This window comes from Galendromus occidentalis, unplaced genomic scaffold (assembly GCF_000255335.2).
Source record: "Galendromus occidentalis unplaced genomic scaffold, Mocc_1.1 scf7180000075405, whole genome shotgun sequence".
NCBI classification, from domain to species: Eukaryota; Metazoa; Arthropoda; class Arachnida; order Mesostigmata; family Phytoseiidae; genus Galendromus; species Galendromus occidentalis.
In genome coordinates, this window is record NW_003803395.1 from 110,780 (window position 1) to 137,461 (window position 26,682).

Consider the following 26,682-nt stretch of genomic DNA (forward strand, 5'->3'; position numbering starts at 1 on the left):
AATTGTGAATACTAGCTGGGTGTAACCTCCGCATTATAGCCCCCGAATTTCCGGCATTTCCGGGGTCGATGCCTTAGAGATTAGCGAATTTCGCGTCTGTCGCGTTGCTTTTCAACTAAACTCTGTCCGAGAGCGTCGAGGCAGCGGTCGAAGTCCGCCTGGTAAGAGCGGGAGAAACGCGGAAAGATCTCGGGTTCGGACTCCACGGGTGAGTTCTCCCTGACAATGGAGATGCGACGAGAGTTGGGCCGCGGCAATTATTGGTCTCGCTCTTAATGCCGGTATTAGGAGTGGGCAACAGTTGACCCGGGCTTGGCGTTCAATATCAGTTTGTGTAACATCTTCTCGTGGTTGCGATCCGCTCATAGGTGGTGATGGGCTGCGTGACCCTTCACACACGAGAGCACGCATCAGAAGAATTACGTCTTCTCGGTCGTGAGTCGTGAACTTTCTTGTTCACGGAGAGCTTTCGGAGCTGACCGAGATGAGGAACTTGTTCGATTGCGGTCCAGTCTTCTGTGCTCCATCGGGTAATCCTGTCGGTCTCTTGAGAAAGAATCCGTTCGGCGACTGCGAGGGCTGCCTCAAAGGCCTCGAGATGCAAATCATCTTCGGAACCGTACGACAGAATGACGGGATTTCGTGAATGGACGAAAACCCTCGAGTGGTCCACGAGTGGTTGTAAAAATTGTATTCAGAAACCGCTCATCGAATGTGTTGTGATTCAAATGCCGAATAGACAGATCTCCAGGGTCCGGAGGAGAGGTCATGAACGTATCGAGGCGGTTCATGTAGCTAGAAGAGTATTGACGTTTACCGAAACATCGATTTGCCAAATCATTGCTGTCAAACCCCTGCGAGTCGTTCGGATTCCGGTTGTCGGAAGCTCATCGAAGTTCAGGTCCGAAACGCCGACGATACGGATCTCACTTGAGTGACCGACTGACTGACTGAGTGAGTCAGAAGTTCCATCGAAAACCTTCGCGCGAACGCCTGTGTAGCCTGCAGTAGTCCTTCTGCCAGAAACGGGTTCCGAGTTATGAGTTATTGTTCAATTATGAAATGCAACCCCTTCGGAAGCCCTTTGTTGGCGATTCTGCATTTTGCTTGCATCTGGATCGCTTCCGTCCGAAGCTATGACAGGCCCCACAATGTCCGTGATCAAACATGTCTTAGGTGCAAGCGACCCCCAACTCAAGGAACTCTGCTGCCGAAGACACCGTTTCTCTCCGCTACACAGGGCGCCGAGCAGGGATTCGGACGCGAACTTCAATGGATTCTGCTGGAGAAAGCCTCGATCCGGCTCACAAGCTCCTTGCGTTGAGGAATCATTCATAGTCACGGACAGGAGGAACGAGAAACTAGATCCCGTATCTTTCAATTTTCCCCATCGAATTTAGCTGAAGAACCCATGAAAAGACCGGAGAGTCGCCGTTGGATTTGCGATCCTCACTAGCAACGATGGTCACGGATGGGATTGATATGTAATCAATCAATCTTCTGACCGGTCGTCGCGAAATGACGGTGGACCACAAATATGAGAAGCCTGGCGGCCGAAAAGCTTGAACTGAACCCGTTCGTAGGAGAGACGCAAGTCGTCGTACTTCTGCGAACCACCCAAGATCATATTCCCCACTCGGGTCCCGCCCAGCGTTTAGAGTCGCGCTGGGCGATGCTCGCTGAAGACATTCGGTGTTGTCGGCGGGAAAGGGGGAATGGGAATGTAGCTCTTAGCCGAGCCACCGAACACTAGGCGTCTCATTTCCTCGACTCCTGGAAAGCTCTGTGGTCCCATAAGGAGATTTGTATTAGGAGATCGGACTTTTTGCGTCCGAGTCTCCTGTGCCTCGCGGCTAGCCGCCGTGCAGAGGGCATTGATTTCTCGTGCCGTCTTTCCCGCGCTTCCCCCTGGAGGAAGAACTGCGATGACGCCATCTAGAGCCCCTCCATTGTTGCTGTGAGTCGCGAAATACTCCGTCAATCACAATTCAAGGAATGTCGCTTATTCGCGATTGGGAAATCCGGGTGTAGAGCGAAGTTGTTGTATCTCCTCAGATGAGATGAAGAGAACAAACAATTTGACCCATATTGTCGAATCCACCCGATAAGAAATGTTCCTACGAAAGCACTTATTCGATTATGGCTTGGAAATTGCCACATTGTGACGATTTTGATCAGACTTCCCGTGAAAAGATCACCAGCTACTTTGGTGGTAGGTCCTCTTTGGTAGGCTTTCGTCATCGTGACGATTCTATGGGTATCTTCAATTGTGGATTCGACGAAGCCGGTATCGGTGATGTTCAAGTTGACATCGATAGGGTCAGTAGGAGCTTTGACGTTCTCGAGGCGTCGGTGGTTGCAGCGCGAGCCAACCCTTTCGTTTCGAGATGCTTGTTTGAGCTAACTGGGGTAGCCGGTCAGTTCTACCCTTTGTGCCCTCTCCCCAACCTTCTCGCACACCCCTTGACTACATAGACCGACGATTCTTCCGAGTCCGACATAACTGTCCGTCCGAATCTGCGAGAGTGTCATCACAAACATCTCTCCTCAGTGAGTGCTCACAACTGGATACATCGGTCGAGTTTGGAAGTTTACCAGTCCCCATACGACCCTACGCGCGATCGAGCATTACACCTGCTCGGGCGTATAGAAACGAACATATGCCTCCAGCACTGTGAATATTCGACATTCTTCTCCGCGTAAGTTGACACTCACCAATAAGCAACCGGGGCGAGACCGACTGGGGTGGAGACGGAATTCCGCAAGTCCGTCAGATCGGGTTTTCGGGAAAACCCTGATGCTATCTTCAGCACTTGATAGAGCCCCTCATCGTGGATTCCCCTTGAGATCCGGGGATCGACCTTGAAAAGTTTCCCTGTCTGTCAGGGGGGACTTGGCGGTGGGAAGAGACATAGCGCGACAGGAGGAGTTGACGAGCAAGCCAGAAAAAAAACGGTGATACTTTACAGAATCCCAGGGAGTTTTGAAACCGATAAGCGCGCTGACGACGCAATACAGGATCTCATCATGAACTCGACAGCTTCGAAGAGGAATTCGGTCTCTCCTCCCAACTGGGAACAATCGTCGGAAGAAGACCAACCACTGGATTTCAGCCGGTCGACGTCAGACGACCATGCTGAGTCGAAACTGACCAACGGTAAAACCCCGAACTCAGTGACTTCGACCCAAAGCTCGGAGGAAGCGTGCTCGACCGCGAGGATGTTCCTGCAGTCGACTTCGCCGCGCGGAAACATATCGCCTCAAACAGCCTCATCGGATATCTCAGACGCCGAGCCGTCCGATGTCGCCGCGAGTTTGCCGTCCAATTTCATGTTCGCAAGATCCACGCTCCCTCCGACACTGTCGCCTTCGGAACTTCTACCGGGACACGACATTCTGAACCCGGCTTTCAATCCTCTGTATCAATTCGCCTATCGGCCCGCACTTCCCCAATTGGACGCAACGCTGCTCCGAGGCAACGGTGGTTTCCTCGATCCGGAATACCTGCGTTTCCGCCAACAGGTCAGTGGTCTTCCATGTTTTCGTGGGGCTTCTCCCGTGTTTTCTCATAGATAACTCGGAGGGGAACGAGAATCCGCGCGTTGCGTCCAACGAAGTTTCTTGGTCCCCATCGGGAGGCGAATGCGGCGCCATCTCTTTCGCGCGGCCGGGAACTCACGATCGGTGCCGTGAGTGATGACAGGGAACGCGTTTTGCATCTTCTAAATTCAATATCTTCCCTCAGCAGGCCCTCTCCCAACGTATTCAACAGTTGGGACGCCGGAAACTCGGTAGGGTTAGCCCGTCGCCGCCACCGAACACGATCAGCCCGCCAGAAATTACACGTGAGATGTCCGAGCACTCAAATGACTCGCAACACATCTCCACGTCGAGTTCCACCCCGGGATCGGTTACCCCTACCAGAGGCCAAACGGCGGGTCGACGCCGGGGCAAGGCTTATCCCGAAGAGAAGAAAGACGCCGCCTACTACGAGCGTCGTAGAAAGAATAACGAGGCTGCCAAGAGATCGAGGGACGCCCGAAGAGCCAAAGAAGACGAAACCGCAATCAGGGCAGCTTTCCTAGAAGAGGAAAATCTCAAACTCAGGGTCGCCAATGCTGCCCTGGAAACCGAACTACAGAAACTACGATGTATAGTCTACGCACGAGCTGACTGAATCAAAGGAAATGCATTATCGAGACGGCAAGCACACTGAAGTGACAAAGTGATACCAAAACCAGCCCGTTGAGTCTAACTTATTGTATGTATATTTATTTTCTTGTTTCCGACCGGTCTCGGAACGGACCTAAGAACCCGAAGCTGTAAATACGTGCCATAAAATGTCAGTGTGCTTCCGGAAGTGAGGAAAACATCACGTGACCCGAAATCGATGTTTATATGTTCTCATTGAGGTGTGGGCGGCTTCGCGCATTCTGTGATACCGCGCGTTTTTCTCCCGTTGAGCTGAGGTGAAGCCAACTTTTCCGTTTGATATTCCCGTGAACACTCCGATCAGCTCCGGTAGAATCATTCGTTCGAAGACGTCCCTCGCTCGGATCCCATCTGCACCGGTTTTCCATTTCAAGGTCGAGGAATCTGCTACAGTGGAGAGATGAATCGGGGAGTGAATTCTAGTTCATTTCTCATGGTCGCCAGCCAGCTCAAGAGAGGCGTTGTTGCTAGCTATTTGATTACGCCAAAAATTCAGAGCCTCTTAACGAGTGAGAGCCCGAATCGGCGTCCCGCCGAGATCCGCGAATAGCACTCATTTAGAAACTTTTTTCCTCCTTCATCTGGTGCATGAAGGGTTCGGATCGAGCTCTTCATGGATGTCAGTGATAGTGAGGCTAGGCAGGCGGCCCGTCGACCCAGCAAGCAGAAGGGTTGAAGTGCTCCACAGATCGGATCTTCGGTGGTTCTTCACGGAATTAGCTCTGTTGCGACCCTCCGTTTCTGCTCGAATCCGATATTAGCGAACACAGGCGCGTGTTGATTCGACCTAAACAGAAGCTGTCGGACCGGCACGGATGCCCTCCGTAGAAAAACTAGTGTGTGAGGCGTCTTTCGAGTTCCGAGGAGGATCTTTGAGGTTTGCGTTCTCTGCGGCCAGGCTTCAAGAAGGATCGAGTACACTTCATTCTTCCCCGCTTCAGTAGACAGCCTCCGAATCTGTTGAACGGAATCCGAAACTCGATGGCACGGATTCCTCCGTCCGATGAGTCACGGAAGTCGCAACGTGATCTCTCCCCCTCACAATGATAGCGATCATTTCCTTCACAGCGATCCTAAACAGAAGTTCTTCGTGATGCAAGGGATCGACGCTTAGCTGGAGGGAGGCTCCAGATGAGAGGGCCGATCTGGCATAGACTTCCATGGGTCTGTATAAGATCCTCGAAGCGGGTCTTTCCCTTCGAGGAAACCTCCAACGTGGTTGAGCAGTTCAGAACCGCGATGTTTACAGGGCGACACTTGATTCTAGAATTCACTCAGTTGAAGGTTTGTCTCGGCTTAGGGAAGTGAGATCCGCGCAGCACTGTACTTCGGGAATATTCGTGGGGAATCAGAGCGTAGTAGCGGATGGGGGGGGGGAGTCCGCAAAAAGCTCTATCTCGGCCCCACGATATCAATCACAAGGGATCTCATGTTTGTGCAAGAGTACTGCGGATACTTTTTCGAAAGTTTATCGGTCAAGTGCGCCGCGACGGACCCGATCTTCCAAGTCCAGTTGTGAGGCAAACTCTGGTCAGGTACGGCGGATGACTTCTGTTTCGAATCAGGGATCGAGAGGATGAATCCACATGGAGGCCCCGGGGCACGTATCCCGAATTCCACCGGACCGAGCGATGGAACTCTCCTCCCGGAGAAAGACATCAGGGCTCTCGGGAAGACCCTGATAGGGAAGCTTACGGGCGGCCCGTCAGAGAACTGATAGCTTTCAGGATAAACCGTGCTTGAGTCAGGTGTCGAACGCTGTTGTCAGGTATGTGAACTTCTCCACCCATCTGCCAAGGAGCTCCTGTAAACAAGTCTTGAAACTTCCAGAGGCTTCCCAAGGAAGGAGAAATCGACAATAATTGTTTCCTCCTGTGTTTCATCATGCCCGATTTTCAAGGCATCGCCATCCCCCCATATATCGTCCCGCAAGCTCGATATATACTTACTCTATGTGTGTACTCTTCGTTCTCGCCCAAAAAAGTCAGAATAAATTATTCCAGAGAGCCAGAAGAAGAGGTCCGAGCTCAAAAAATTCGACTCCTCTCTACGAACCTGCGTAGGGGGCGGCTGGAATCTGATCCGACGGGAATCTCTCGGGTCGACACTGTTTCTGAAGGTCTATCGATTATTCATTCGAAATGATACTCGTTCGGAAGGAGGTTGACCGCCTCCGCTCCAAGCCGCTCTCGTTGACGTCATAGACAGATCAAAGCGGTCTCTCGCTCGAATCGGTCTAGACCGCCTGCTTGATGTATACGCGGATCTCTTCCATGAGAGATGGGAGCAAGTTCCCGTCCAAGAAAGGCTTCAAGCTCCTCCTAATGACTTCACGTCAGCGGCAATCCTATTATGCCGGCCCGGTTCTCGAGGCCTAGGTGTGAATATGCAAATTCTCAAAACGGTGAGTGACCCCACCGCGAAAAGAACTTCTCTGTTCGGGCTTTGGGAAATTAATTCGAGCATCTGCTTGTCTCTGTGATTCGAAGAAATAGCGTCTCGAGACACAGTGTGTTCTTCTCTTCAGGTTGAAAGACTGCGAGAGAAATTTCGCGAGGGAAGAGCTTGCTTTCATTGGCGCGGATCCTGTGCAGATTTATTGAAATCGGCCGATTGAGTCTCGACATAGCTTACCGGCTACTACAAATCATTCAACTCTCGTTCCTTGTGGGAGTATTTACAAATTTACAAGCGAGAGTCGATTGACCGCTATCAGCGAGTTGCATGCTTGTGCATTGCTGACATACAATGTAAAAGTCCGAAGCTCTGGTATCGGTTGATATCCCAACTATCGAAAAAGACTTCCGTCCTCCTCTGCTAGCGCTAAAATCATTTCGACTGTACAGTCACCCGACTCGGACTCTCGTGACAGTCGCGGCGTTCCTCGCGTTCCGTTGAGCTTCATCAGAATGAGAACGGGAACGAGTTGCAGGAGAAAAACAGGAGGAAATCCAGTGCAATGATACCTATTCCATGTAATAATGGAGTTGAGAAATTGTTGGAGCAACTATTACGGTATCTCACATCGTCTCCGCATGATGCGGAAGAGAGAGTTATAGACTCGAGTTGATTTGATTCAGGCACAATCTGCAAATATTCGTTCCATCACATATATATTATCCTTCTCGCGTAGACCCTGAGGAATCGCCCGCACAGTAGAAAACTACATGGTCGTCATGGAATCGTCGAGAGAAAAATGAGTATGTTCGGCACTAAATCGAATCAGCCTGCGCCTACATGGCAACGTAGAGGATGACTGCTAAGCTCAGGATCACAGCAAAAGGAATGTACGTGCGGAGCGCTTCCGTATAGGATATGTATCGAGAATGTAGGGTCAGATGAATCCAAACGCTGAGCATGTTCCAATTGGTTTTGCCTGAAACTCGAGAATTCTTAGATTTGGAGACACGATCGCTAGTGATTTATCGGAGCCTGAGGAAAGATCTCACGCGGAGGAGAATGAAAGTCGACGGACGCTCCGACATAGATATTGTCGATACCATTATTGATCATTCAGAAAGCTTTGACTCACCTCCGTACGCGAAGTGATTCAATGCCGTGGCGACGTGGGAGTGGCAGTTGTCACAGAGAAGATTGTGCATTCGCCCTCGGTATATCTCCGCTGCCGTGGTGACGCCCTCATCCCAGCCGACCTGAAAACCCAGGAGTTCTTAGCTCTCCCTCGGTGATTTTCTCGATGAGGAGGCAGATCATCGAAGCGATTCGATTGAGCCATAGCGACATGAGGACATAATTCGCATTTCTGGACTTCGATTCGAGAGGCCGCCGCATTGTCGAGTTTCTGAATTACCTGACCGCCGTGGGCTCTTGCTGGATCGAGCTGCCAATACTTGCGCGGATTTCCGAATCCCATGTGATCCTCCTGAAAGTGAAGAATAAAATGACCTTCCTGCTTAGGATTATGCAGCACTGATGGAATTGGCGGAATAGGGAAAGCCGGGCTGGCGCAAACACTTGCCGTCACTGAGTAGGGTCCCGAGAAATCTGTGATGACCCCGTTTGAGAGGCATATTCCGACGTGACCCAGGAACGGAAAAAGCCACCTGATAAAACAAACACTGGAGCTGAGAAGTCGGTCGGTGAATGGATTCAAGTTCCGTCGAGCTTACTCGAGCACTGATTCTTAGAGAGCCGACGACGTAGATTTCGTCGGAAGGAGGAGGATATTTCTCTAGAAAAATTCAATTCTCTTTCAAATCTCTCGCATAAGATAGTCTCCCAAAGAATGAGGCTTGAATCAATCCCCGGACCTGTGGCTTCCCTCGGTGAGAAATCTGACTTCCGGAATGATACCGATCATCAAGATGACCACTCGGTCAAGTGTCAGGTATCAAGAAATAATAGAAGAATAATGCTCCTCAGGTATCGAGGGATGACCTTGTTCTTCCTGATCGAATCTAGAGAGAAAACCCCAATCTGGGGCTGAAGCCGGTGTATGTTTCGACGTTCTCCCGAGCTTGTTTTCCCTCGCTCTATGGAGCGATACACAGGAATTCCACGACGATTCTCAAGCGGGAATTCCAATTGACCGCTCGGGGGAGACCGGAAAGTCTTCATCGCTATCGTATACGTGAATGGTTCTCGCACGGCTCAATATAAGATCCAGGATAGCGATCGAATTTGAAGCTGCGAGGTTGTGCAGGGTAAGAGAATTCTCGCGAAGAAATGTATGTAGTGAACAGAAGCTGCCAAGAAGAGAAGTGATCGGTGATCATATCGTCGGTGTCCAATTCATGCATTGTTCCCGACACGGAGGAACACTAGTACCGTGACCGGACAGATCCCGGATTCCAGTCTTGTCCCTTCGAGAAAGAGATACTCCCCCGATGATAATACCAGGGAAGGGGAGTTCCCTAAAGCAACTCCCGTGGCTTTCTCGCATCCTCGACGATTAGGACTTTCGTCCCGGGAACGAATAATCATTTTCGGGGATTCTTGATCTCGAGCCCGTAGACAGACATTGCGTGACCTTCCCTCAAAGCTGGGCGATCTGACTACCTCTCTTTCAGCCTTCGTTTCTCGGCGAATCATTCGAAAAGGCACCATATTTCGGAGGGAAAACGTCTGTCTGACAGGGAGACGATTCCATGCGATTTTCCAAAGCTCGGACCCAATTCTACCGAGAATCGCTGTGCAAACAATGGCTCGTTCCAGAAAACTAGCAAGGAATGAGAGCCCTCCCAAAACGGCGACCGACCGGCTGATCGACAATTTGCTCAGCTCTCCTCCCAGAGCGCAATCGGTGAAGCTTTCTACGATTCGTCGTAGGGCACCCACGGCTCGATGGTAATACGCCAGAGTTAGTGGCGGCACGAGTCTTCCGTAAGTCACTATGTGGGACTGTATGGCAGGACGGCCGACCGAGCGACCGGCCGGCTCCAAAGCTGGCTGAAGCACGACCACAGCGGCCGATGATGAGAGGCGGCGGCGGCGGCGGTGGTAGTGGTGGCGGCCGGCGGTGGTGGTGAGTGCATCTCTTTCTCAACCAGCGACAAGATGGCCGCCGCCAGCAAAGCCGAGCTGGTCCTCGCTAATCAAAAGTGAATCAGGCCTTCTCTGGCACTCAGCTGGTCCGAAAATTTCCAGATCGGCCTGGATGAGTGATGGTGATGGAAGGTCCGGCTCCGACAGCGGCGTTCGACGAGGAGTCGTCCCAGCGGCAGAATGTGAGTTTCGCCGAAGTCGGTTGCTCCTCTGTTGTGTTCTCTTGGATGAGCTGCTCGTCAATCGTGTCAGTGCTGGTGGTGGTGATAGAACTAGTGGCTCTCTACGCCGTCGGCTTTGCAGAGCTCGGTGCCACCGTGGGCATTGAGCGTGTGAGTCGATTTGAGTCTGAGAAGCATCTCGACGTAGCGGGTAGACCCTCATCCGTCGGTACAATCACAGGCGGAGCTCATTCGCTTCGAACACGTATTCTCTGATGAGAGAATTCCAGAGGGAACGGTGGACACGACAAGCTCGGCCCGAGAGCACTCAAAGCTCAGAGGCATCGGCGGGACTACTCACGATTCTCGTATTCGAGTCGTGCTCCCGTCCGGTGGATATTCAGGTCCGCGGAAAATCAACTCCGCATGACTTCGTGCATAGATGAATACAAACTAAGGAGATGAGACCGCTTTGTGCAACGGGTCTCGTATTAAAAACGACTTGCGTAATTCGGTGTCACCACGAACAGGCAGTCAAACAAACGCGCCAGACACCGCGGTCGATTGAGAAATTTATTTCTTTCAAGTCAAGCGATCTTCCTTGCTCAGTCAGCACTGGCTGACACACCACCGCTGCTGTTATCGCAGCCAGCGCGCACCGTTCCATATATCCGAACAATCATTCACGCCGATGACGTCGATTCTGATTCGGACGGTTCATTCAATCAAACGATCTGCCTCATCTTACGGTATCGGTGCCGTTCCTCGATCGCAGTTTCCACGCGTCCATCGAGAATTCGGGCCCTCTCGAAGACGGCAACGCCGCACAAGCGAAGAGCCCTCGCTCGGAACGATCCTTTGTCTGATCGGGGAATCTTCTCCCCTTTGTTCAACTAATGAATTTTCGGGAGAAGACGAGTCGACTTTCTCGCGCCTCGGTCCAAGAACTTGACGACGTTTTTCCTCCAAGCGGATTTCGGCCATGATTAAGACAGTGCCTCCTCGAAGCGCAACAGCCGTCACCGCAGCGATCAGAAAAAGCCTGATATTTCGAAGTGCCAAACATCGGATCTTGATCCGATAAGCCGGCACACGGCAATTGCGACATCCCGTTCTGGTGCGGGGGAGCGTGAAGACGAACAGCAATTCCTACACATTCGAAAATGTGAGCTTGCGGCGGAGAATCGTTGTTTTCGCCCCGAGTAGAAGAAATTGCAGGGATCCTAGGCGGTAGATTGAACAACCACTCATTTCGAATAAAAACTGATATTCTCCATACCAGGGAATTCACAACAGGGTTTCGCGCATGGATGCATCGAGTTCTGCCTCGAAAATTCCATGAATAGAAATTTCAAAGTATTGTCGCATCGGACACCGGCCCATCTCAAGTTTTGCGGAGCCGGCTCTGTTGGATTTGGCATCGGTTGAATAACAAACAGACAGACGGAATCAGTTTCTTTTTTCTCACGTCAGGCATTACCCGATCACTTGTGCAGAAAAATATAGTTCAAAGAATCGCAGCTGGTTCTTTCGTAACGTGCGAGTCTCTTATTGTCCCGCCGGCCGGGTATGAGATACACCAGCGCCGAAATCTTGCGGGTCGAAGGTCAGTCGAATGAACCAATTGCACATTAACGCGGCAGCAGCGCCTGTATGATGACACGGTAGGCTTCAATCTGGGTGGTGGGAATATCTGGCATGCTCAACCCATCCTAGACGTGAACGCGGAACGCATTGTCAATTCCAACCTGCATTCCAGGAGAACTCCGACCACCACAAGCGCCTAGTGTTGTAGGCCGCTAAGCATTGAGTGGATTAGGCGCCATGAGGCGTCGAAATCCACTCTTGCTTCTGCTTTCGGTGGCCTCTCTGGGCTGGATCGCACTCACCTATCATTTGCTGAAGTCACCCGATAACGAGATTGCCGCCTCGTATTTCAGGTCAGTGACATGGGTGAGCTATCATGGCGAACCGTCCGCATTTCAAGAGTTTTGGTCGTCGGCATTCAGAACGGAGATAGTGTTATTCTGACGTTCAAATCTTGCATTCATGGTTTTCATTCCGCCCCATAATCCTTACAGGCAGGGCATCCAAACAAAACTCGACGCCTTGGAGGTTGGCCTCAGAAATCAGAAGAACGACGCACGCGGTTTGTACGCAGTCGTAGATGGAATACGGCAGACCAAACAGCTGAACGGTCAGTGGCGACAAAAGACTCCAGAAGTCCAATGGGCTTGACACATGTGTATTCCGCGTTAGTTTCCGCTGCGTTGCGACTGATTCTAGACATCGGGAATAAGATCAGATGTTTTCATTCTAGGCAGTCGAGCATTCCGAGAACAGCGGCTGAGAGCATCGAAGGGCCGACCAGTCATTCCGATATTACTGTTCGCGTGCAATAGGGTCACAGTGAAAAAACCCATAGAACAATTACTCAACTACCGTCCCAACGCGGAGAACTTCCCGATTATCGTTTCGGCTGACTGCAACCACCAGTTAACACTCAAGACCATCAAAGTTTATGGGGACCAGGTAGGTTGGCCTCGAACGGCGGGAGCCTTATCTCTGCCGCGAATCTCTCCGTCGGGGGGAGATGCCCGAAACCGAAGAGAACGAGACCATGCGATCGAAAGCGAGACTCACTAGATGGAAACCTTGCAGGTTCAGCTTATTCAGCAGCCGGATCAGTCCGATTACAAACTGCCTCTCAAACAGAAAAAGTTCAAAGGCTACTACAAGATCGCTCGTCATTACGGATGGGCGCTCAACAAAACATTCCTCGATCTGAACTACAACTCCGTGATTATCGTTGAAGACGACCTCGAGATCGCGCCTGATTTCTTCTCCTATTTCGAGTCGCTGCTGCCGATATTGGAGGCCGATCCGTCGCTCTACTGCGTGTCGGCATGGAACGACAACGGCAAGGCGGGTCTCATTCAAACGGACAACTCGTCATTGCTCTACAGATCGGACTTCTTCCCGGGTCTTGGATGGATGATGACTCGAGATCTCTGGCTGGAGCTGATGACCAAGTGGCCGAAAGCGTTCTGGGACGATTGGATACGGGAGCCCGAGCAACGCAGGAACCGCGCATGCATAAGACCCGAAATATCGCGAACGAAAACCTTCGGGAAGATCGGAGTGAGCAACGGGCTCTTCTACGAGAAACATTTGAAATTCATAGAACTGAGCCGAGAGCCCGTAGATTTCCTGTCGAAGGACCTTAGTTACCTTTTGAGAGACAACTACGACGTCGATTTCGTCAAAGAAGTCTACGGAAGCCCGGCCGTCGCCTTGACCACTGTGACGAATGGGAAGGTGAACTTGCCAATTTGGCGTCCCGTGCGAGTCACTTACACCAACATCAGCTCGTTCAAACATATCGCGAAACTTCTCTCGATAATGGACGATTTCAAATCCGGAGTTCCGCGCACCGGTTACCGCGGAGTGGTGTCCTGCATGCATAAAGGCCGTAGAGTCTACGTGGCCCCGCCGGCCGATTGGAAAGGCTACGATCCGAAGTGGAGTTAGCAATTGTGAGCTTAATGTGCATTATACGGAGCATGCCGCGATCGGGCCCCGAGCCAGTCGCTTTCATTCAAGTCATTTCTCAACTCTGTCGAACAGCAAGCACAGTTACTCAGCTGTTTGTAGCTCGAGTCTACAACGACTGTCACAGCGTATTCTAGGCCTTATACCGTTTGTTGATCATAACACTGGCTCAAACTCGTTCAGAGCAGTTGTGTGCGTGAGAGAAGCGTGAACTCACTTCGATTGGAAATCTCATTCTACATTTGACCTCTCGACGGAACGGATAGGGTTCCGGTCCGGGTTTTGGTGGTGATCAGCCCCTCTGCCCTGAGGGTTTCCAGACCTACATTCCTTCCTTGCGATGTTTATCAGCGGGAGCGGGATAAATTGCCCGACCGCTCCCGCGTCGAGTGGAGAGCGCAATCCGAACGGGGATAGCGTTCTGGAGCGCTCCCGGATCCCTCATGCAGGAATTATTGGTTGATGGAACGAATCGATTATACAATCAGTGATTCATCATTGTGAATGAATGGGAGTACGCAGCGGAATGAAAAGGGATGTGGAGAGTTGAGGATAGAGAGATCGACCGCTCGGTCATAGTGCGATGGTGAGTTCATTCGCCAATCGCACACTCAGTCATAAAATGTAAATGCTTGTACAGAAACCTAAGCCGAATAAATTAATATATTATATTGGTAATTTCGATCCCCTCGCCTTCTTATTCCCTACCGCCTTTCTCGATATCAGTCGTCCGCAGACATTTCGGTCGAGCTCGTGTATAAGTCTGGCGGTCGAGAACACATATGACGCATAAATGATGAGCGAACGTGGCAGAACGGCTAAGCATTTTTTTCTTCATGAGATGCTCAGACATTCCATGACAAGGAAGCGAAACACGATTCGAGTGAAGTTGAGCTCAATTCACGATTCGAGGACGGCGAGAAGCCCGATCTTGATAAAATAGCGGGAAATAATATTTTTTCCACCCGCGTCGGGGCTATCACAATCCCGTCGACGTGATGTCGGAACCAGCCCAGTCATTGTTTGATCAATGGAGCATCGCCTGGGAACAGGATCAAATGTCGACAACTCGATAGGAAGATTACGAAGTTTCATGATTTCCACTACAGTCGATTGCGAGGCCGAGCCTGGAACTCATTTCTCGACGCAGCTACTCCGCTCTATCAGCGAAACTCATAGGGCGGAAGCGAGTTCTGATCGATTCTACCGGCACGTCATTCCCCAGACGCTGCCCGCTGACGTATCAGCGCGGGGGGAGCAGAATCGCGGATCACAAAGACAACGAAGGATAGGGAGGAAAGACCTCTTCTTTCCTCGAACGTGATCTTGCTCGAACAAGGAAAGTCTGGCCAGCCTGTTGCATGGCTGCTCTATGCCTGCCTCTCAACGCGCTCCCCCTGACGGGATCGGTATCGGTCAGGACGCGACACGAGACTTTGAATCTTACACGAGTTTCCCTATCTCGAGTATGAACGACCGTGAGGAGACAGAGATAAGCGATGATTTCAGTGTGCATAAGCACGCTCCACACGCGATTTTCGTCCCCCGGGCCGACCAGATGACAGCTATTCTGCCGCTGAGTTTCTATTCCAAAGGGAAGCGAGAACCATTGCGCAAATCAAGTCGGGACACTTTACTCACGTCAATCCAGGGATAGAGGTCCACACAACGCAGTACGGATAACGGTGCCGTTTTATGTCGACCATGTTCCCTGCGGATAGAGCTCAAATTTTCCGAGTGCCGCCTTCCACGTAGATAAGAGGTAGCTCCGGAGCGGCCGCTACTCCTGACACGATATCCTTACGATCCTTTCTGTCGTCGCGGAACGACTACGGAACATCAGCGGCGGAACGACAGCAGGAACGATAGTGCTGTCTAAAAGTGAAGAGCCTGCCTATTGTCGCGGATTGCTGTGTCTGATGTTTTGTTGATTCTGCGACAGCTAAAGCTCAGACGAATCGTTAAAATGCGGACGGTCCTGGATTTTGCGGACCCGGTTCTGGAGGGAAGAGAGCCGATGCTCTGCTGTTAGCTTCGGGCTCCCAGTATGGAAAAAACACATTCGCGCCGATCAACAGGAAAATTCTGCGACAGGCTCCTCTCCCCGATGGTCTCTGGTAGTGACGGGGTCCGTGGTGAATCAGTCGGGACCGCTGGACTCGATGGAAAGCATTCTATGACTTCATTCCTCTGACAGCGCGAATGCAGCTTTTTTTTTATCTAACTAGACACGTCGTTTCGTCTCTTGAACTTATCAACAGAATTAATATCAAGTTCCTGGCCTTGTTCTCGCTCGTCGAGTCCGGGCGAGCTTGAGGTCGCCGGACCTGCTGCGAAAATCATTATCTACTTCCAAGGCCGGGAAACAGCGAAAAGAGATGCTTTTTAGGAGCGAAGCCGTCGAGAACGCTCCGCAAAGAATTTTCCCTTGCTTGAACTCCACGCTGCCGAATCTCGCGCATTCCTCGTGCGGGAACAATTCTCAAGGCTTTCCTTCGTGAACTCATGTTTCTAGTCCTGGACCCGGTTTGAATATAACCTCGAAGCGGCACGGAATGAAGTCATCGAGATACATATAACAGGGAGGGCTGATGGACGCAACACGCAAGACTCTTCCTCGAGCAGCGCCAGACTCGATACGCCTTTGAGCTCGGAGAGGACTCCAGACTTGCGGCTGTCCGGAATGAAGGGTCAGGCGCGATGAAATTCCGGAAACATCTACACAGATATGGAATGGGTCGAGGCTGTTTTCGGGGGAACGTCGAGCTCACCGTCACGCAGACAGAGCCTGTAATCGGGACGTTCGTTCGGGATGTGGGATACTCAGCCTTTCTTTAATCTTAGAGAGGAAAGTCTGCAGGTTGTACGCTAGGCGGAGAGCCACAGGGGCGACGGAGCTGCCGATGCTGAGCTTCGGTAACGGTTCCTCCACCGTGTTCCCAAGATACTGAGGTTCGGAAGATGTTGGTGTGCTAGTCACAGCCTCCCGCAGCTGTCAGATCACGCGCTCGGGATCCGCGATCGAAGCCCGGACCGTCACGACAGCGGTTGATTTTTGACGGGTGGTTCGGACTTCCCTGAGACCAATGATCGGACTTGGATCACTGCGTACGGAGACACCCCAGAGCGACAAGGGAATCTCTTGACAATTACCGCTCCCCGAGAAATCTAGCAGCCTTGTCGGGACTCGATTAGTAGGTACATATATACGTTCTCGATAACCCTGAGCGGTTCCCCGGTTTTTCGACGGTTCTTTCAGATCACTACTACAATCAACAGTTCCGGGAATCGGGTTGTACTTTTTGTCGACTTCATCTGCGACGCATGCCACTTTCGATAAGGTCTTCCTGAAGCGATTCCCAGCCAGACCCCCAGACCCCGAAATTCAGCCTGAATCTTCCCAGGCTGACTCATAGCCGCTCTCTCTCAACTCGATGAAATGTCTTGAAACAGCATTGAGATTCCGCTCGGCAGGGACCGATGTGTTGACCCGAGCGGATAATAATCATTCTTCGTTCGGTACTCGGAGAATTGAGGAGTCTCCGAAGGCTTAATTTCGTGTGATGAAGTGATACCACCATTGTTCAACGTTCTCATCGGCACTGGAGTGACTGGGAGTTGAGATCATCGGATATTTCCTTTTATTCGCAGAGTAGCAATCGATGCGACGTCCGCAAGTGCTCACGGAAGATGTCGAGGCTCGCTTGTTGCTGTAGGCACTGAGGACAATGGAGTCCTCGGCAGAGGGGACCACGCCTGATGAGATTGGTTCGTATTCTGAAGAGCGGTTCCGCTCGGAAACCAGTGCTGTGAGCTCTCCTGTAGTGAATCGCTGTGAGCCGAGGATTGGCGAAAACCTTCCCACATTTTTCGAACGGACACGAACAAGCTGTAATGCCACATTCATGTCGTTAGTCACTCCGAACTTTGCCCGGGACTTACGGAATTCATCCGACACGGTTTCAGCGGTAGCGATATCTTCTAAAGGGTGCAGCAGGAGCGAACCTCGGTCAGTTTCTGATAATATTATTTGGGAGTCCTCCTCTTCGGATGCTTCGGGCGTACTCCTGGAAGGAGTCCAACAGTGAGATCGAGTCAAGCGTGCCTCGTGCACCACTTATTCAGGTACATTGACTGGAGATGGAGTACGAACGAATCTAGATCACGATCGAGGTCGTCGGCGCAAAACTGAGCACTGAACTCGGTGCCTTCAAAGTCTGGATTCACGTAGTTGATCTCAACTTTTTTCACTTCGAGTACGGGATTTTTCCGCCTTCCGCGTCCGTCTCTCGAGAGAAGAGCAACGACTTCGTCGAAACTCGGTTGAATAGGCGAGTCGATGGCTTCCAAGTGCAGGTGACTCGGCGGCGCCGGCATCGGAGGGTGGTTGTGCAAGTATCGTCTGATGGGGATTCACTGATAAGTAACACCGAAGAGAGTCGATCCGGAGAGCTTCGCTTTGATTGGGCAGTAATAAACCATGAACGAATCAGACGGAGGCTCTACCTTCGCACGAGGGTACCGTCTCGGCGGATGACGGCGAAGACGTCACATTTTTGTGGTAGTTGATCGTAGGCTTTCTTTCTCATACTGTGCAAACATCGCAAATTGAAGGTTCCCGGCGTTTCATTCGATGTGTAGCGGATCAAGGTGAATGGACCAACACCGCAGCTCCCGTCGGACAACTCGAACGGGCCGTTGAGATCGCACCACCATGGATACTTCCTCACTCGCGAACAGCTTGCCGCGTCGATCTCGTAAAACACCGACATGCTTGCACGAGCTTCCCACGATGGATCAGCAAAGGAATAACGTAGCGGGTCGGGAAGGAACCCGGTCACCTCTCGTAAACGATCACCGACGGATTCCCGGCGATCGGAGGATTCGGAACTTCTCGAAGACGGAGATGCGTACGCGTAGATCTGTATACCTCAAAACACACGTGGGGACTGATAGCGTCTTTTGAAAACAAATGTTCCCCTCAGGTGAAAGGAGAGAAGGCATCGCAGGAATCGGGATTCGATTCAAGGGCTCAGAGACCCTTTGGCGGAGAGTTTACGGAATGAGTTCGCAGGATTACCGCGACCTAATCGAACGAATATCTCCTTCGAGCGAGCGAGAGCTCTCTACAGTGTCTGATTTTTTCCCCGGAGCTTCTCGAAGCGCGGACGAAGAACTCTCCATCAAAGCATATTTCTCCTGGACGAAACCGCTCATTTCTAGCTCTCTAATTGACGGACGATGAGATTCCAGGACGGAATTACAATTTCCTCCCGTGAAAACTGCTCCAATGAGGAGGTAGGGAAAAATGAGGGAAAATCTCTTCTTCTAGTACTGAAATACTATGGTTTCCAGAAACTGATCGACTACGGTGAAGAGGATCTGGGAGTAGCGCTGAACGCGTATGAGTCACGCTTTTTCACGCTTGAGTGCCGCGGAAGGATGATTAATTGGACCAATCGCCCGTCAACTAATGCTTAACATGCTTGTTCCCGCCCATGGTACTTCTTCTCCTCGGATTGCCGAATGGAGAACTCTCCGTGATGCCTCATTGCCTGATCGCCTTCCTGACTGAGATAAACTACCAAAAGGGAACGATGACGTCTCTTCCAAGAGATGAATTTATTCCGAGCCCGAGGCTCAAAAAATTTTCGCCCCCGAAGCCTAGGCCTCGTTTGAGGAGATACATGGACACGTCATTCTGTCAGGAAACAAGTGAGAATTAGTACACTCAAATGGAGGAAACACTCGGTTCGCGGTACATTCAGGATTCGGAACAATTGATGAGCTTACTACGTTCGCGGATGTTAGGCTTGCGTCGATATTCACCGCACGACTTGCTCTAGATCTCAACAAGTATCAGTTACGCAAATCGAGCTTGGACTATATGCAATGTTTGAGCGGAAGCAAGTCCTCGTCCCCCGCTGATTCAGGGCAAGACGCCGGTATGGACATCGAAGCATGGCCGGAAGTTGACTCGAGTTCTTTTATGGAGAACCGAAGCTTCGGTTCGACTGATCGTCCCTCGCTTGTGCTACACAATTTTACTACTATGGCTCTTGGAATGGCACCAAGGTGGCAGACGCTTTTGTACACAGAATTCCGTCTGCACCTCCCGGAAGACCGATGCAGCTATTCAAACTAGAGTTTTGGTCCGATTTTACACGATAACGAACTATGCCTGGACAGTGAGTACTTTCATATATGCAGCTAAGAATGAGTATGCACGCCGCACGGAACGAGCACCGGCAGCATAGTGGAATGGACAACGTGAATATAACCGCTAGAATACTGCTGAGACTACTCCTACACGCGCAACGGTTCGAGTTCTTCTACTTGAACGCTGGCGATGTAGACCGGGGTGACCGGCTTGTCGTGATGATCCGTGGGAACTCTTTCGATGTCTTTCACGACCGACTGGCCGTCGAGAACCTGGAAAGTATAGTCTCGTAGTATCTCTCACTAGATAGTCCCGAATATCGAATCATCAACTACCACGAACTGCAGAACTTGAACCTCGATGCGGATGCTCTTCGTAGCCAACTAACCTTGCCGAAGACGGTGTGTTTGCCATCGAGCCATGGAGTTACAACAGTCGTTATGAAGAATTGAGATCCGTTCGTGTCCTTTCCGGCATTGGCCATCGACAGCGTGAATGGTTCGACGTGTTTCAGCAAGAAGTTCTCATCCTCGAAACGGGACCCGTAGATGGACCAAGATCCAAGTCCGTTCTTATGGTCAACGTCTCCACCTGATTAGACGAATAATTTTTTTTCAATAAAAATCATGTTGAACATCCCCAATAAGCAGGGTCGAGATGAAATGTGTACGCTTTTTTTGAACTGAATCCGTCAGGTCACGAGGGGTCGATGACTTCGTCAGTGGGGGCGCGCCCACTGATGACCATCGAAAACATCCACGGTCATATTCCGATCACAGTCCTCCGCATACTGTGTCCTTATTCCGCAGCATGAATCCAGGCGTGATTCCCATGATGTCCTGTCGGAGAATTTACCTTGGAGCATGAAGTTTTGGATGACTCGGTGGAATTCGGTTCCCTCATACTTCTTCGCGTGTCTACCGGAGGCGATTTCGACGAAATTCTTCACAGTTTTTGGCACGACCTTGAAATGGGACATCGAGATTCCGTTATCCAATAACGGCCATGACATGCTTATTTCATGGCTCTCGATCATACTCGGACCCTAATCTCAACGCACCCTTCCGTAGAGACCCAGAACGATACGGCCCATGAATTTGTTGCCCTGGTTTATGTTGAAAGTTACTCTATGCGTGATCGTCGTGTCGATTCGCTGCAAAGGTTCAAGCTGATTACTCTTCTGGGTTGAGAAACGTCCGCCCGTAACTTCGATTGTCTCCTGCTATCCACCGCTCGTCTGACATTCGTGCGGTGAAAAAACCAGAGCGATGTCGGCTCGATGGGCAACGAGTCAGACTTCTTTATTCCAGGTTATGCTCAGACTTGGGAAGCCTCCCATCGCTACACCACCGCCACAAAGATCTGAGCGGAACCCTATTCGTCTACTTCTATGTCTATTCGACAACCGAGTTCTCGGTAAAGGCCTCAAAAACGGGGCACTACAGCACGGAAGTGACAGCCGACGGCTTGGAAAATTATAAGAATCGTCCATTTTTTCTCCGCTCGAAATCAGTCATGCTCAGACCGTCATTCGAAGGGAGACGGCCGACAGAATAGCACAATGCTCCCGTGAAAACGTTTCGAGAAGACTCTCGTTGGGTCGGATTTTGTCGGAGGAGCGAGAAGGGCTCATTCGTCGAATACGGTTTTCGGTGCTGATAGATATGGCAAATGGGAGACAATTGACAGGCGGAGCTCGGCTTCACTAGGTCTCTGAGATTTCCAGAGCAATCCTCTCTCACTTCCACGAGAGTCCTACGTTCACAGGGATCACTCGGAACTTGATATATATAGGGAATAAAAATGCCTCTCCCATCGCAGGCAGACACCAGGAATACAAGTGGTTAGATACAGGAAGTCACGAAAGTTTACGTCCCGGTGCAGGGGGACCGCGAGGGTCTCTCGTTTGCGTTGTGATCATGCGAGATATCGGCGGTACCGTGAGTTTGAGTGCTCCCGTCAGAGACCGTTTGTTAGGAGTCGTCGGCGTACTTCAGTCGTGCGCGTCAACTTACCGCTGCCGGTGCCCTGGATTGAGGCCTGGGACCCTTATAGCAAGGGTATAGAGAGCATAGTATTGAACTTACGGTGGCGCCCGAGCCCGAGCCGAAGACTCCAGCTACACAGGAGATGCATAAAAGAAGCAGCGTACGCATTTTTGTCGCTGGTCCAAGAGCGGTGGAATTGATTGAAATGTAGGACAGTCGTCTAGACTCAGGAGCGTGACCAAAGTCAGAAAATCGGGACCTCACAGGATGAGATTTTCTGAGAAACGTGGGGTGTCAACGCCAGACGTCTTGTTGAAGCCACCACCAATGAGATGTAATTCTCGCGAAACTGTCAGCTCGACCGTGGAGAGAGGGGAGGAGCCGTCGCAACAAGGGTGGCAACGGAAAGCTCTTCAACACCAAACACTCTCTCGTCAACTCTCTCACTCACAAAGAGGAGGAAACGAAGACGAAGACGCGGATGAAGGATGCGAAGCGAATGAACGCATCTCCATTTCGAGTGTCCGGTGGTGATTCCGAATAAGAATCCCGGCTCACGCCCTCGGGAGGCGGTGAATCTTCACGTCATGAGCACAGACGATCGCCTCCTCATTGGTCGCGTTCGGTCGACTGACGTGTCACGAGAACGCGGGTACTTTTCGAACACAATGCAGGGCTGAGATATACCGCCCCGTGCGTTGGGTTCTACCCCGTCGAGCCCCCTCCTGCGCGGCCGCACAATAACATCGATTCCCACCGTGTTTTTGTTGTGCGCCGCCAACCGCACGTGTGAATCGCTTTGGAGTGCGTTCGGCTCGCCACAGAACGAAAGACATTTGTTCTGTATCGAAGATTTGTTATCACCCCATAGATATTCGCCTCGAGTGGAACTCCAAATCCTTCACCATGGGGAAGAAACAGCACCAGAAAGATAAAATGTGAGCCGAGAGTATGACTTACTGAGCTCTTCCCGTTCTTGGGAGGGCTCTCCATCTCTCAAGAATCGCAGATGACCATCCTTGGGACAGTCGACTCGAAAATCCTGCGACATGCGAGGGAATCCATTATTGACGTCATTGATTCGCGAGTCGTAGCATCTGAATTTATGGTTTTTCGTTGCTCACAGGTATCTTACGACGACAGAATGGACCACATTATACGGAGGCAAAAAAGCGGGTAAGTACGAGCTGCTCGATTCTCTCTCGTGAATTCTGTGTGTGCTGTCCGAAATACGGTTTTATGGAGTAACTGGTAATTCTGGTCAGAAGCTCGCGCCAGGAATGCTCATTCGAGAGCTTCTCTACGCAGACTCTCCTGATGAATTTCTGAAGGGTCTCGATTTCTGTCAAGCTCAAGATATCTTCCGAAATCATCTTGGACCCTTGATAGACTATGATAATGCCTTCTCAACGATTCCTGCGTTCCGGAGGCATCCCCGGGCCTTTTTCTGTTAGGACAACCCAGGTGTGAATGATGAGTCAATCAATCCGTCCGACTGTCAACTAACCGCCGAAGAGCCAGAAGTGACAATGATAAGGCATCAACGGGAAACTAAGTGCTCTCCGCCCTCCTCAGGCAAGTTCCTGGACCAATTCACGCAGCTGGGAGCCTTTGACGCGCAGCTCCGGATTGCGGCGATTGCCAACCTCATGGGATACCTCTGTGCCGACGAGGCTTTGGAAATCGACGAAGAACCCGCGGAAGAGACGACGAAGGCCGATCGCAGAGGTTACACACTGAAGAGACTGATACGCGGTCTGTCGTCGTCGAACCGATGCTCAAGAATCGGTTTTTCGGACGCGCTCGCCGAAGTCCTGAGGAGGGTGGATTACTCAGACGAGGAGATATTGCAGCTGATGGATGAATGGCTCCCTTTGAAACCGAAGGAAGACCGAGTTCAGATGCTGATCGGGCGGTTGTTGGCTTGGGCTGCGATGATCCGGTCCTCGAAGCTGCACGGCTTACTCGAGAAATGCGTTTCTGAATTGATCACCCTGTCCGGAAAATCCTTCGTGGAGTCCGCAGTGTGCAATTTGGTCAGCGAAATAACCGATACCGTATCGGCGAAAGCGTTCGAATCGACCGTATGGCCGCTGCTGGAGCGCTACCTTCAAGCTCAGACAAGAACTCCGGTGCCCTTCTCTGTTTACGTTATACTGACCGTACGAAGAAAGTACCCGAAATTGGTTGAGTCGTACGCTCTGTCGACGGAAACGCTCGTCGCAACCCTTCAGATGAGCACATCGCAGCTGCCGCAGATCCATCCGGTGGTCGCCACATTGATCCACGATCATCGCGAAGAACCAGAACGAGAAACGTTCTGGAATGAAGTTGTTGAGAAACTAGCCTCAAGTCCATCAGCGGAGAAGCATTTTCTGCTTCTGCACATCTTACAGCTGGCGTTCGAGACTTTCGATTGCTGGGACGTGCTCATGAAGGAAATTTACGTCGAACAGCTCGTGTATCCGCTCGTGAAAACCAACAGTCCTTTGAACGCGCAGGTCAAGTCGTTGATCGCTGTGCTCGAGAAGCTCGACAAATCGAAGGCGAAGTCGATCCTCAAATTCGTCCTTAGCCACAATAAAGGCTACCGATTCGATCACATGACCAAGTCGTCTCTGGTCCACAAAACACTCCTAAAAGCCGGGCCGGAGGTAGTGCGTTGGTTCGCGAAACGACTCCAGAAGAAGTTACACGAGCTTCAGAGCAATAAGGAGAACGACGAGAGCCACATCAAGTTCGACACAATCATTATCGAACAACTAGCCAATCTAACGCATTTGTCGCACATGCACAACCAGCCTGAGTTCAAGCGTTCAATCTGTGAGTTCCTGTCCCATAACTACTTTTCGGGAGAGGCTCGCATCAGCAAGAAACCCAACACCCAGGCCTTCCTTAAGGCTCTGGCTCCCGCCAACAATCCGAAGGCGCTCGCAGAGGCTGCCGAGAACATTTTCGCGGTACTCCAAATCTACACGCAGATGGAGAACCGGCACGCGTCCTTCAAGCACGAGAAGAAACTCCGGTCGGCAGCAAAGCTGATGGAGAAGCTGAACAAGAGCGACAAGAATCCGGACTGCAAGCTCGCCTTGCGAATTTTCGTGGGTTATCTCGCGTTGTGCTACGCCCTGGGCATCCAGCAAGACGTCACCGTGTTGGAAGATGTGATTTCCGCGGCGAAGGCGTTCATGGCCGGTCGACATGAAGAGGACGAGGTGGAATGGATTGACCTCATTATGGAGGCCATCATATCTGCTCTGTCGGTCGAGAACGGTCATTTCCGTTCGATCATCCTCATGACGTTGGCGTTGATCCATAAAGAGATCACAAGCGAAGCTCTCGGGATCCTACTCGGTGTCTTCCACGGTGAGGAACAAGCCGAAGATCTGACGCAGCTGGAAGAGGATCCGAGCGACGAAGAAGAGGGTGAAGACTCTGATTCGGACGACGACGATGGCGACCTACAGGATGATGTTGGTAAATCATCTGACGCCCGGAACGGGACGGCCGGTCCGGACGAGAGTAGCTCAGAGGTGGACTTCGGAGACGAGTCGTTTAGGAATCAACTGTCGACAGTGCTCGGAGTCGACGGTAGCGACGACGAGAACGAGGTCGAAGCGACCGACGAAGACATGATGAAGTTAGACAAAGCGATAGCCGCCGCTTTCGGAGCCCGCTTCAAGGCGCTGTCGTCGAGCACCAACAAGGCGAACCGCAAGAAAGAGCTACAGGCCCTCCATTTCGAAATGAAATGCCTCCACATTCTCGAAGACTACGTTAAGAGTCCCGATATACCGATGTCGCACGTTATTTCCATCTGTAGAGCTTTGCTGACCTTCGCGACGTCTAAACGCGCGAAAAACATACACCGACCCATTGTGAGTCATATCGCGGAAACCCTGAGAGACCTGACGAGCCTGAAGCTTTCTTCGATCAAGATGGATTCGAGTCTCGATGACGTCAAGGCCATGGGTCAGATGATCGTCGAGAAAATCCAGACGGTATTCGACGCGGAACTGCGGGTTTCGCTGAACAGCCTACTACCGTTCACAATCAAATGCGTAAAAGCTCTCGGCGATGACCAGGATTGGTATTTTGGTCTCTACAAAGAACTCATAGGAATCTATTTGGTACAACCGTCGACTCCCGTCGCTCCGCCTCTCTTCGTGAGGTTCATCGAAGTCTTCAACGAACACAGTCTCTTGATTGTGGATGCTCTCCAGTCAGAGCTTCGTGGCTGTATGGAAAAACGGGAGAAACGTGTTCAATTAATGGGGTTGCTGGTCGCGGCTCTGAAACTCTGCAATTCAGCGAATGTAGAGAAGAAGAAACTGAAGAAATCCCTGAAGAAGCTGGCCGCCTCCGTCAGCGATGTACTCAAAGACGGAGAGGAGCTTGCGTTCACGATGAATCTTTACGTGGAGCTCCTCGACGTCATGCGACTTATCTCACAGAAATGCAAAGATGCGGATCTCGAAGATCCCATGGCCGAACACCTCGGAGCTGTTAAAGCAATTTTCGACGATCTGTCGCGTAAAAACATGCCTGCACAAATCAAGCGTCGTCTGAACGGTGTTTATCGACACTTTTTCCCGGGAGAGCAGTTCTCCTTGCAGAAAGGAAACCGTAAGAAGAAAGAGAATGGACAGGAGCAGTCCGATGAAGAAATGGAAGTTGAAGAAAATGGATTCGCGGAAAAGAGGAGGAAACTGGACGATTCGAGTGTAAATTCTGAGGAGCTCGAAATTTCCCACGAAGCATAAAGATAAATACAGAAAATTATAGTTTGGGAGTTACTCAGCGACCTATTCAATCGAGTTTTTAGCTTGCATAGTACACCCATCTGAGGAGGAATACGGCATCAAAACTTCTGACGGCTCTTGGGGAACCGAGATATCGAGGAAAAGAGTATTCGGAGAGTAGAGCGTCGTATGGAGAATTCTCACTGCGAAAGATCGAGAGGCTGTCTCCTACACCAGGGGTGTCAAAGTCAAATCTTCGGCGGGCCACGAAGGAGCATTGGGAGAAGCCGGCGGGCCACATCAAAAGATTTTTTCGTCATTATTCTCAATTCACGTTGTTCGAGCGAAGAGCGGAAAGCTGG

The 26,682-nt window shown here is 51.2% G+C and overlaps 6 protein-coding genes across 6 annotated transcripts; 3 read left to right on the plus strand and 3 right to left on the minus strand.

Annotated features, from left to right (window-relative positions):
* The first annotated feature begins 3,027 nt into the window (after window positions 1–3,027).
* On the plus strand, window positions 3,028–4,177 carry LOC108865199 (uncharacterized). Its single transcript, XM_018641992.1, has 2 exons — window positions 3,028–3,522; window positions 3,749–4,177. The coding sequence occupies exons 1-2, from the start codon at window positions 3,028–3,030 to the stop codon at window positions 4,175–4,177; spliced, it is 924 nt and encodes a 307-aa protein (XP_018497508.1).
* A 3,140-nt stretch (window positions 4,178–7,317) lies between these two features.
* On the minus strand, window positions 7,318–15,365 carry LOC100899866 (transmembrane protein 222). The gene is made up of 5 exons (XM_029113233.1): window positions 15,072–15,365; window positions 8,186–8,276; window positions 8,024–8,092; window positions 7,745–7,865; window positions 7,318–7,588 (listed from the first exon to the last, which is right to left on the minus strand). Exons 1-5 carry the CDS (start codon window positions 15,134–15,136, stop codon window positions 7,446–7,448), a joined length of 489 nt encoding a protein of 162 aa, XP_028969066.1. The 5' UTR covers window positions 15,137–15,365; the 3' UTR covers window positions 7,318–7,445.
* LOC100899729 (alpha-1,3-mannosyl-glycoprotein 2-beta-N-acetylglucosaminyltransferase) lies at window positions 9,721–14,105 on the plus strand. The gene is made up of 5 exons (XM_003737169.2): window positions 9,721–9,899; window positions 11,638–11,818; window positions 11,960–12,075; window positions 12,199–12,410; window positions 12,540–14,105. The coding sequence occupies exons 2-5, from the start codon at window positions 11,703–11,705 to the stop codon at window positions 13,407–13,409; spliced, it is 1,314 nt and encodes a 437-aa protein (XP_003737217.1). The 5' UTR covers window positions 9,721–9,899; window positions 11,638–11,702; the 3' UTR covers window positions 13,410–14,105.
* Window positions 15,366–17,049: 1,684 nt separating the features above from the next.
* On the minus strand, window positions 17,050–18,202 carry LOC100901002 (uncharacterized). The gene is made up of 4 exons (XM_003737177.1): window positions 17,937–18,202; window positions 17,584–17,832; window positions 17,436–17,497; window positions 17,050–17,319 (listed from the first exon to the last, which is right to left on the minus strand). Exons 1-4 carry the CDS (start codon window positions 18,200–18,202, stop codon window positions 17,072–17,074), a joined length of 825 nt encoding a protein of 274 aa, XP_003737225.1. The 3' UTR covers window positions 17,050–17,071.
* An 839-nt stretch (window positions 18,203–19,041) lies between these two features.
* Window positions 19,042–21,929, minus strand: LOC100901139 (peptidyl-prolyl cis-trans isomerase B). The gene is made up of 5 exons (XM_018642010.1): window positions 21,678–21,929; window positions 20,651–20,743; window positions 20,446–20,554; window positions 19,979–20,181; window positions 19,042–19,862 (listed from the first exon to the last, which is right to left on the minus strand). The coding sequence occupies exons 1-5, from the start codon at window positions 21,744–21,746 to the stop codon at window positions 19,737–19,739; spliced, it is 600 nt and encodes a 199-aa protein (XP_018497526.1). The 5' UTR covers window positions 21,747–21,929; the 3' UTR covers window positions 19,042–19,736.
* Window positions 21,930–22,307: 378 nt separating this feature from the next.
* On the plus strand, window positions 22,308–26,364 carry LOC108865202 (myb-binding protein 1A-like protein). The gene is made up of 3 exons (XM_029113224.1): window positions 22,308–22,516; window positions 22,705–22,754; window positions 23,154–26,364. The coding sequence occupies exons 1-3, from the start codon at window positions 22,485–22,487 to the stop codon at window positions 26,339–26,341; spliced, it is 3,270 nt and encodes a 1,089-aa protein (XP_028969057.1). The 5' UTR covers window positions 22,308–22,484; the 3' UTR covers window positions 26,342–26,364.
* The last annotated feature ends 318 nt before the right edge of the window (window positions 26,365–26,682 follow it).

Excerpts from the sequence above, each read along its gene's own strand:
- LOC100899729 (XM_003737169.2), top strand. The coding sequence starts at position 11,703 with ATGAGGCGTCGAAATCCACTCTTGCTTCTGCTTTCGGTGGCCTCTCTG. Across the intron at positions 11,819-11,959 it reads ATTGCCGCCTCGTATTTCAG|GCAGGGCATCCAAACAAAAC; the intron begins GTCAGTGACATG and ends TAATCCTTACAG. Across the intron at positions 12,076-12,198 it reads GCAGACCAAACAGCTGAACG|GCAGTCGAGCATTCCGAGAA; the intron begins GTCAGTGGCGAC and ends TTTTCATTCTAG.
- LOC100899866 (XM_029113233.1), bottom strand. The coding sequence starts at position 15,136 with ATGGTCGACATAAAACGGCACCGTTATCCGTACTGCGTTGTGTGGACC. Across the intron at positions 8,093-8,185 it reads CCTACTCAGTGACGGCAAGT|GATCACATGGGATTCGGAAA; the intron begins GTTTGCGCCAGC and ends CACTTTCAGGAG. Across the intron at positions 7,589-7,744 it reads GAATCACTTCGCGTACGGAG|GCAAAACCAATTGGAACATG; the intron begins GTGAGTCAAAGC and ends CTCGAGTTTCAG.
- LOC100901139 (XM_018642010.1), bottom strand. The coding sequence starts at position 21,746 with ATGCGTACGCTGCTTCTTTTATGCATCTCCTGTGTAGCTGGAGTCTTC. Across the intron at positions 20,555-20,650 it reads TTCTGGGTCTCTACGGAAGG|GTCGTGCCAAAAACTGTGAA; the intron begins GTGCGTTGAGAT and ends TCCCATTTCAAG. Across the intron at positions 19,863-19,978 it reads AACACACCGTCTTCGGCAAG|GTTCTCGACGGCCAGTCGGT; the intron begins GTTAGTTGGCTA and ends TATACTTTCCAG.
- LOC100901002 (XM_003737177.1), bottom strand. The coding sequence starts at position 18,202 with ATGTCGGTGTTTTACGAGATCGACGCGGCAAGCTGTTCGCGAGTGAGG. Across the intron at positions 17,833-17,936 it reads GACGGTACCCTCGTGCGAAG|ACGATACTTGCACAACCACC; the intron begins GTAGAGCCTCCG and ends AATCCCCATCAG. Across the intron at positions 17,320-17,435 it reads ATTATCAGAAACTGACCGAG|CTTGTTCGTGTCCGTTCGAA; the intron begins GTTCGCTCCTGC and ends GTGGCATTACAG.
- LOC108865199 (XM_018641992.1), top strand. The coding sequence starts at position 3,028 with ATGAACTCGACAGCTTCGAAGAGGAATTCGGTCTCTCCTCCCAACTGG. Across the intron at positions 3,523-3,748 it reads ACCTGCGTTTCCGCCAACAG|GCCCTCTCCCAACGTATTCA; the intron begins GTCAGTGGTCTT and ends TTCCCTCAGCAG.
- LOC108865202 (XM_029113224.1), top strand. The coding sequence starts at position 22,485 with ATGGGGAAGAAACAGCACCAGAAAGATAAAAT. Across the intron at positions 22,517-22,704 it reads CAGCACCAGAAAGATAAAAT|GTATCTTACGACGACAGAAT; the intron begins GTGAGCCGAGAG and ends CGTTGCTCACAG. Across the intron at positions 22,755-23,153 it reads ATACGGAGGCAAAAAAGCGG|GCAAGTTCCTGGACCAATTC; the intron begins GTAAGTACGAGC and ends CGCCCTCCTCAG.